This window comes from Crocodylus porosus, unplaced genomic scaffold (genome assembly GCF_001723895.1).
Source record: "Crocodylus porosus isolate Cpor-Errol unplaced genomic scaffold, CroPor_comp1, whole genome shotgun sequence".
Taxonomy (NCBI): domain Eukaryota; kingdom Metazoa; phylum Chordata; order Crocodylia; family Crocodylidae; genus Crocodylus; species Crocodylus porosus.
The window spans coordinates 410952-419979 of NW_017728905.1; the positions used below are offsets into that span (position 1 = coordinate 410952).

The 9028-nt window shown below is 59.0% G+C and overlaps 1 protein-coding gene across 1 annotated transcript in view; it reads right to left on the reverse strand.

Moving 5' to 3' along the window:
* LOC109324855 (hepatoma-derived growth factor-related protein 2) overlaps positions 1 to 7325 on the reverse strand; it is a gene marked incomplete at its 5' end in the record, with an annotated part of 13112 nt that extends 5787 nt beyond the window's left edge. The window contains 9 exons of the mRNA XM_019556955.1: positions 332 to 426; positions 1673 to 1958; positions 3357 to 3432; positions 3693 to 3840; positions 4413 to 4484; positions 5155 to 5271; positions 5799 to 5984; positions 7003 to 7141; positions 7225 to 7325. Coding sequence (XP_019412500.1) covers positions 332 to 426; positions 1673 to 1958; positions 3357 to 3432; positions 3693 to 3840; positions 4413 to 4484; positions 5155 to 5271; positions 5799 to 5984; positions 7003 to 7141; positions 7225 to 7325 — 1220 coding nt within the window. The remainder of the gene's footprint in view (positions 1 to 331; positions 427 to 1672; positions 1959 to 3356; positions 3433 to 3692; positions 3841 to 4412; positions 4485 to 5154; positions 5272 to 5798; positions 5985 to 7002; positions 7142 to 7224) is intronic.
* Positions 7326 to 9028: the final 1703 nt, after the last annotated feature.

Sequence of the window (9028 nt, forward strand, 5' to 3'; positions counted from 1 at the left end):
GAAGTGATTCTCTAGGGCCCGACTAGAGGCTCCCCCCTCTCAGAGGAGCAGCCCTGCAATGACAGCAGGCCTGAGGCTGCTCAGACCCCCAGGCGAGAGGGCTCCACAGTCAAGTGGCTTTAGAGACCTCCTCCCACTCCCAACCCCGGCATCTCCATGTGCCCCCTCCTCTGAGGCTGCTTCCACCCCATCACAGACACAGGGCAGCTCTGCAGGGAGCTCCCTTGAAGGGAAACTTCCACCCACCACCCCTAGAAGAGACCCCACCCCTCCCCACCAGCCCCTAGGGGAGGGACCAAGGGGAGAGGGGAGGGGGAAGGCGGAGGCTGACTTGTTGCGAGGCTTCTCCTCCCGGCCCCTCTTCTCCTTTTGATTCGGTTTCCTTGACAACTCAGAGGGCTGCAGCTTCTTCCCAGGCTTCTTTACCTTGGAGGAGAGAACAATGCAGAGGATGAGCAAGCCGTGATCTCCCCCCACACCCCTGCAGGGGGAGGGGGCTGCTCCAGCACCTTGTGGAGAGGGGATGAGGGCAGCACCTGGCACTGTACATGCACCTGGGACAGCCCCGGCCCCGAGCCACCAACGGGATACGTAGCCTTCTGCGATGTGGCTCGCGCTCCCTCCCCCCACACCCACGTGCTGCACTGGAGATGTGCCTCCAGGTATGGGGCTCCCACGCAGCCTCTGCTGTCACCTCTGTGCCTCCTGGCACCACTCCACTTTCCTGCCCCAAGCAGACTCCTCCCTCACACTGAACCCCACAGTGACTGTGTATGGATGGGGAAACCGAGGTACAGGGCAGTGCTGCAACTCCCAAGCTCAGGCAGCACCAGTGGCAAAGCCAGGAATGGAATCACTGGACAGCACTGCTCTTTTGGCTTCTCTGGCACTGGACGGAGCAGCATGGAGGACAGAGATGGTTTTACTGCAGTGCCTGGCACTTGCTGGATGAAAGCTCCACACTCTCCACAGCTGGTCAAGCCCTGCATTCCTGATATAGGCAGGGCGGAGGGCACCAGGGAGGGGTTGGCTATCGGTTCACAGCCATGCTAGTTAAGGAAACCTGAATCCAAACCCCAGTTGAAGCTGGCAGGGAGGTGCTGCAGGGCTGCTTTAGTGCCCAAGCTGGAACTGGGTCAGGATTTGGGGCTGGCTGAACAGCTCACAGAACAACCCCAAGGGACACCCAGACAGGAGGAGCCAATGCCAATGAGTTCAGTGTGTTGCCTGCTGTGACTGAGCAGGTCACCAAAGCCATGGCCAGATGGCGTCGTTCTGCCCAGGTGTCGCTGTGCTGGCAGCTGTGCCAGGGCTGAGCCCCTGGGGGAAAGTGTGCCAGGCAGACCAGAGCACACAGCCAACATGAGGCCCTTGCCGTGAGCACAGTGCAACTCCAGGGGGCTACAGGTGGCAGAAACACCCCCGCTAGTGCTGGAGAGCAGGGCCAGGGTTCACACAGCCCATGGCAAGGGAAGCTTCCTTGACACCCAGCTGCTCCAGTCCTGAGCAAGAAGAGCTGCACCTGGGGCATGGGGAACGGTCCCACCAGAGTGCCGGGCAGGGAGAGGGTCTGCGAGAGACACGTCCCACCCCACCCTGATGCCCCCTCTGGCTGGGAACAGCATGCAGAGGCCGCACCCATATGAGCTCCCCGAGGTGCCCACACACTCACCTCCTTCTCCAGCTCAGCATCCGAGTCAGAGGATGACGGGGCTTTGGCTCGGCCCTTGCGGCCCCTTTTGGCCACATCGCCGTCGAGGTTGCTGTCGCTGTCTGAGCGTGCCTCATCCGCCTTCTCCGCTTTCTCCTTCCGCTTTTCCTTCTCCTCCTTCTCTTGCTCGCGCAGCCGGCGCAGCTCCTCTTCCTGCTCCCTCTTCCTCTTCTCCTCCAGTTCCCGCCGGCGCTCCTCGTCCCGCCGCTTCCACTCGCTGATGCGGTCCACATCACTGTCGCTGTCACTGGGGGCACAGCCAGGCAGGTCAGGGCAGCGTGGGCCCTGCCGACAGCCCTGCTCCGCTCCCACTTGCAGCCTTGCTTCTCCAGAGCCTCATGCCATCCCTCCCACTGGCTGGGGATCAGGCTGATGCTTGAACTGGGCAGCGGACAGGCCCTGAACAGCCCTGAGGATGCCAAGTGGCTCAGGTTGGCTGCCCTCCCTGCTCCCTTGCTGGGCATTTCCCTTTTTGGAGGGAATCAAAGCAAGAGGAGACTCTGGACTGATATCCCCAGAGACCCAAGGCCTCTGGTTACCCACAAGAACACAGCCCCCAGTCGGCACCTCTCACCACTTGCCAGAGGAACCACTGTCGTAGGCATCCAATCTGCATGGCCAAGAGTCCCCTGTTCCCCTGTCTAGGTGCTAACATGACTGGGAGGAAGTTCCCAGCCCTGTGAAGAAGCCCCAGCCCCACCTGCTTGGGAGTCAGCAAACATCCACATGTCCTGTTCAGGCTGGGTCTGCAGGGATCCCTGGGCTCAACTCCCAATGGAGCAGGTGTCCAGTCACCCAGCTGTACTCCTTGCCCCAGGGCTGCCTGAACCCCACCTTATGCAAAGTCCCTTACCATCAGCCACGGCACTGCTAGGAGTCACCAGCACTACTGCAGTGCAAATGGAGAGGTGGTCCCATAGCAGGAGCTGCTGAGGTGCAGCCCCAAAGGTACTGGTTTGAGCACTGGTAGCAGAGATCATTGCACCTGGGGAAGGGGCAGGGGCTACAATCCCCTGGAGGGTTGGCCAGCACAGCTCTGCCAACAGAGCAATTTGGACACCATTTTCAAGGGCAGAGGCAAGGCCACAGCCAGGAGGGCTCCATGCACAAGGTTCCTGCTCTGGGGAGCAGAGGGCACCACCCTTCCATGCCAGCTGCAGGGGGATGCACATGGCTCCACTGTTTAACGTTTATGTTGGGGCAGCACTAGAGGCCTCAGTCAGGTCAGGCTTGGCACTGTATAAACATGTAGTTCAGCACAGCCTCTGCCCCAAAGAGCCACTGTCTTGAAAGTCGAAAGTGCCTCTAGGGCGTTAATGAACTCATTACACCACAAGGGCCAGGCCTGTCTTCGCAGGAGGGCAGACAAGGCAACTTGGCTCACCGAGTGTGGACAGAGCCAGGGATTAGACTCACAGGTACACTGCTACCCAGATGCTGAGCCGAGCCTCTGCCACGTGCTGCTCCTCTGGTCAGGACCCGTGGCCCTTGCAGAAAGCTTCCCACCCACCCCCATCCAGTCACCTGGAAAGCCCAGCAGGTGCTGATGGCAGGGTGGGGCTAGCTCCTGCCAAGGGGGGGATGCAAAGCCTGGGTGAGGGATTTGAGCCTGTGGCAGCCCAGCCTCCCCGGGACTCGCCCTCACCTGTCACTGCTGGAGCTGGTGGGCACTCTCTCAGGCTTTGGTTTTCTGCCCCGGGGCTTTGGGGGTGGCTTCTCGGCTGCAAGACACAAGCAGTCAGGGGCTCAGCAAAGCAGAAGACCCACCCCTTCAACAGGCGGCTGGCCAGGGGTTCTTCAAGGGAGAGTCACCCAGTCCAAGGCCCGGACTTCAGTCCACAGACTCAGGTATGGGCCAATCAAGGCCCCCACAAACACATTCAGGAGCTTAGCAGAAAGCTCCCCTCCAGCACAGCTTCCTGGGAAAGCCTGCGGGATGTCTGCAATCTGACAATAGGACATAGCACCCCTCAGACCCTACCTGGCTTCCGGCCCCGAGGAGCCTTCTTCACAGACATGTCCGAGTCTGAGTCTGAGTCTGAGTCTGACTTGGCCACATCCACTGCGGCATTCTCCACCTCCTCCTCCGAGTCCGCTTTGGAGTCAGAGTCAGAGCCCGAATCCACCTTCTGTGAGTAGGGAAGAAAATGGAGTGCTGAAGGGGGAGGGGAGCAGGGACCAGCAGAGGCCTCAGGTCCAGCCCCTGCATCGCAGACACCACATCACAGAGTTCCCATCCCAGGTGGGACACAGAGGAAGCAATCTCCAGGCCCTATGGATGGGGGTGGTGTCCAGAGTGAGCTGGTGTCACCAGGAAGGCAGGCAGCAGTCCAGAGGCTCATGATTACCCAGGCCCCTGAAGTGTGGGAGGTCAGACTAGCTGCACCCAGGGAATCCCACTGGCCTTCAAAGCCCAAGACAAGTCTTCTTGTGCTCCCCTCAACCTGGGGCTACATGCTGGGAGCCGGTCACTCCCCAGTCACACAATGCTCATGTCCCACATGGCCAGCAACACAGAACCAGATGCTCAGTACCTCAGTTTTTCCTCACCAACATCCAGCCAGAATGGGCCTGGTGACTGTCTACAGCCTCCCCCTGCACTCACCACAGGCCACATCAAGTGCTGCCCCCAGCTACCCTACTGTCCTGCAGCAGGTTGGAGAGAAGGGAACAGAAACAGGACAGGACCGGCCGCTCTTACCTTTCTCTTTCTCCCGCCTGCAGGCATCCTCCTGGGAGCCCTGGCTACTGGCTTCTTCTCGGGAGTGAAGTCCTGGGAAGGGACATACGCACATCTGAGATGGGGAAACATCCACTTTGGTTTCAGAGCCAGGCATCTCTCCTTGCCCCCCAACTCTTGGCAGCAATCCCCAGGCCCAGACCCGATGCAGAGAGGGAAAGAAACCCAAAAGACACAGTAACTGGCACCAGGCGAGTGAGGAGCAGCCCCAGTTCTAACAGAGAGAACTTTTCCTCTGATAACCCTTGGATCTAGGCTCCATGTCTTGGCCACTGCCCAAGGCATAAGCATCCCTGGGATTTTAGCATCTTGGACTATACTGCCCGCTGCACCCACAAAACACCTGCCACAGGACCACTAGCCACACTGTGGCCAGTACCCAGGCCTCGGAACAGATCAACAAGGCACAGGGGAGCCGCCAACATCAAGTGTTTCTCAGAGGAGATGGCAGTGTCCTCTCCAGTTCCCTGGGAAGGATAGGACCAAGTGGGGCTGAGCTATAGGACTAGGCCTGCTCATGCCTCTGCGAGCATTTCCCTTTAGCAACGGGAGGCCTAGGAAGAATTTAAGTGCTACTGCTGCTAGCAGGGAGAGGGCTTAGCCACCTTGTTCCCTTACTGCCTTCTCCCAGTCTCTGGTGAGTCCAGCAGAGCCTGCCTGCCCCATCCCTATACTGTGGTGTGTGGGGGGGAATCACGCTTACCTGGTCGCTGTTTTTCTCCGACTCTGAAGAGCTTTCTGAGTTCTCTTCTTCTGACGGCGACATGCTGCCCTGGTCGAGGTCACTGGAGGATTTCCGGGGTCGTTTAGCCACCGGCACCTAAAGTCAGACATCACTGTGAGGGCAGCTGCAAGCTCGCCTGCTCCTCTCATCCATTCTCTCTGCACATGGTGAAACAACCCACAGGGAAGCAGCCAAGCCTTCCTTGTTTCTTACTATTTTCTGTTAAACTTGGAGCAGCAGCCAAGGGTTAGTCAGAAACTCACAGCTCCAGCCCGAGCCCATGGTCAGCCTACACACCATGACAAGAGATCTCGATCTACCCTGGTACATGTGTGTAGGCAGCGACAACTACAAGAACCAATGGGTTAAGAATGAGGTTCTGCACTGGGATGGTTCCATTCTCCCAACCTCATCTCCTGTGAAGGAGGAAGCTTGCTCTCACACCCCCACCTAAAAATCCCTCTGCTGCACAGTGTGGCTGGCACAGGACAGCAGCTAAACTCCAGCCCAGAAGCAGCTGAAGTTAAGTAGCAAGTAAAGTAACTGTCTTATGTTGCAGCTACAATACATCATGCACAAATTACAACAATCTTCCTGGTCTCGCCTAGCCAGTGCCTGCGTACCTTCATAGCCAGTGACTTCCGCTTCAGCCCGCTGTGATCACTCCCCTTGTCAGACTCCTCGTCGCTTTCCATCTTCTCAGTGGCTGCTGCGGGGATGGCAGCGACCGCAGACTCTTCATCCTCTCCTGCATCACTGCCTGCTACCGGGTCGATGTCGCCAACCTCGCTGTCTGAGGAGCTTGCCGGCTGCAGAGGCAGAGAGATGGGTGGTTGGAGGTTACTGCTCAACATGTAGTAACACCCACCAGGGCAAAGAGAGCAGGGGATAAGCATAGAGAAGACAGAGAGCAGGACATCCCCAGACAGGGATATCAGAAAGAGGACCCCTGAAACAGCTCCCACTGGAAGGCTAGGGTAATGCTCCCCTCCTCACAGAGCGCTAGAATCCTCAAGTGCAATAACATCACACAGACCTCATAAAGGGAGCTTCTCTGTCCCTTCAGCCAATGTTCATGTCCCCCAAAACCCCCTCTGCAGCCTTTCCCCACATGCACAGCATTAAGGGACCCATCTAGGACCAAAGACAGCTCCCAGTAGAGTCCTCTTTCATTCAAGTCACCACCTTGTGCTGCATCACGCTCATTCACCTGTCCTTCCCTACATACCTGCCATCTGCCCTTCGCGGCTCACCTTGAAACCCTTTCTGCCTCTCTCCAGTGCCACAAACTGCAAAGCTGCTGTGGAAGCCTTCCTTGAAGACCCCACGATCTAAACTGCATCACATAACTTTTGTTACAAAGCATCCCTTAGGCACTCCGACCTCAACCACAAAGGGCCACCTCTTGGTTTGACCCAAAGCCCACGGAAATCAATGGGAAACCAGACTGGCAACGTTGGTCCTGGCCATCGGGTCAGGGCCCCTCTGCTGAGGGAACCAGTGGGACCAGTGAGCAGTCTCGGCACAGGGAGGGGAGCCAGAAGCACTAGTTCTGATGCTTGCTCTGACAAACGTGTTCTCTGCAGCTTTGGATGAGTCACTTACTCTGTGGATCCCATCTGTAAACCAGGGAGAACGATGCCTGCTTCCCTGGGACCCCAGTGAGGAAGAAAGTCAGAGATTTGATAAAGACAAGTTATGCAGTTCCTGAAAAGGGAGACTTTGACCTGGCAACCCCTAGAAACTCCGGCCAGGAGCAGGAGGCGGCAAGGCGATGTGGGAGACAGGCAGGACACCCGTGCTCAGGGCGACCCCGGGAGCACTCACCGGAGGGGCGCTGTAGCTGGCATGAGGGTTGTTCTGGATTTCCCACAGGCCTTCATTGAAGCCTTTCCGCTTGTTCGGCTTCCCGTATTTGTCCTTGTACTTCTCGTATAGGAACAGGTCCTTAGGGCCCAAGAAGGCTCTGGGGAAACAAAGCAGAGGTGAGGCCCCAGCCCAGGGGAAGCAGGCAAGAGCAAAGGAAGCGCAGGTGGGGGTGCAGCTTACGTCTCGTGAGTGCCGAAGAAGAAGATGGGGTACTTGTTCGGTGGGGGTTTCACAGCACCGTCTGCGATGTCATCGATCTGGAAGGGGGACAGAGCAGGACACGGTCAGGGATGGCAGCTGGGAGCACGTTACCACAGGTCGGCAGCAAAGCAGCATCATACTGTTAGCGTGACTGTTTCAAACCCCCCCAGAAGCTTGTGGAGCAAACTGCCAGCAGCACACCAGCTCCTAATGCAGGATCTTGAGACAGGTGACAAAGAATCCGGCCCAGCCGCTTGGGCTCTGCGTGGGAACTTGACTTCAGTCTTCCTATGGCTGGGAATGCCTCATGGGTTATGGGCTTAACTCCCGTGGGGAAACCAGCCCATTGCATTCCTCTGTAGAGATCCATATGCCTGGACTTAGAGCAGTGCTGCTGGACCCCCCCCCGGGGAATCCTGTCCGGCCCCACTGAGGGCAGAGACGATTGCTCCAACAGGTGGTCAGAAGGGGCTCTCCTGGCTGGAAGCAGGCCACAGGAAAGCCCAGGCTGCCGGCAGGCACGACTTTTCACACACAGGAATCTCAGCCTTCTTCCCACACGCTGCGTTGGCTCCAGGGCCCGTCAGCCACTTCCACGTGATGCAGCCAGGGGACGCAGCTCCGAGGCAGGAGCCAGGGAGCGGGTGTGGGAGCTGCCACGGCAAAGAGGCAGCAACGCACAGGCACGTGGGTGTCGCCCGCACGCCGGGGAGCCTGCAAAGCGCAGCCCTTCCAGCAGTGCAAAGGAGCTCAGCCAGCCCAGGATCCTGAGAAGGAAGGAGCTCTCCCCTAGCCCCACATCCAGCAAAGCCAAAGGAAGGTGGAAGGAAGGAGGTCCTGAGATACTCTGCATGCCAGCTGTGGTCTCCCTGCCTCTGACACCCTCCACCATCACTGCTGCCCCAATCCCAGAAACTCTCAGCCTGTCTCTTTTGCTGGTAGACACCTCCTATAGCGACAGCCGAGCTGCCAAGAGGGCACCAGTCTGGCACCTGAACTGGTCAAAACTTCTGCCTTCAATATAGCTCCATCCGCACGGAGTCCTTGGGCACGAGCACAGCTCTTGGTCACCAGAACCAAATACGGTCCCGTCTCCGCCTGCGCCCTCTCACCCCTGGGGCCATCCAGGCCCCTTCCAGGCTCTGCAGCCATGTGGCACCATCGCCCAGTTTTCCCACCCCAAATGCCATCTCCTGGCACCGCAGCACAGCCCAAGACCTCCCTGCCCCATGGCAGCTGCACACCCAGGCATCCAGCATCCCACTGGGACCAGCACCCTGGGCAACCCACACCTGCAGTGGGCGGCCATCCCTGCCCCCTGCTCCACACCCACTGCCCCCACACCGAGTCCCTTCCAAGTCCCGCTTGCCCATGACCCAGTGCCTTGTCACCTGCGCCCGTCTTCCCTTGCACGCACAGCCCAGCTCCCCACGGCACAACCTGCGCCCCCACCAGGCCCTCACTGCACCCTGCACCCCCATCCACTGACCCATGGCTGCGCTGCACCCCCACAGCCCTCTGCACCCCAGGATCCACCCGTAGCCCACGCCCCTCCGCGCTCCATGACCCACCCAGCACGGCCCTGCGCCTCTGTGCACCCACCACCCCCGTGCCCCTCTGCACCCCAAACCCAACCAGCACCCCCTACCCCCTGGACACCTCTGCACTCCAAACCCATTCAGCACCCCCCATGCACCCAGCACCATCCAGCGCCCCTCTGCACCCCCCACCTCCCTGGACCCCTCTGCACCCCAAACTCACCCAGCACCCCCTTGCACCCGGT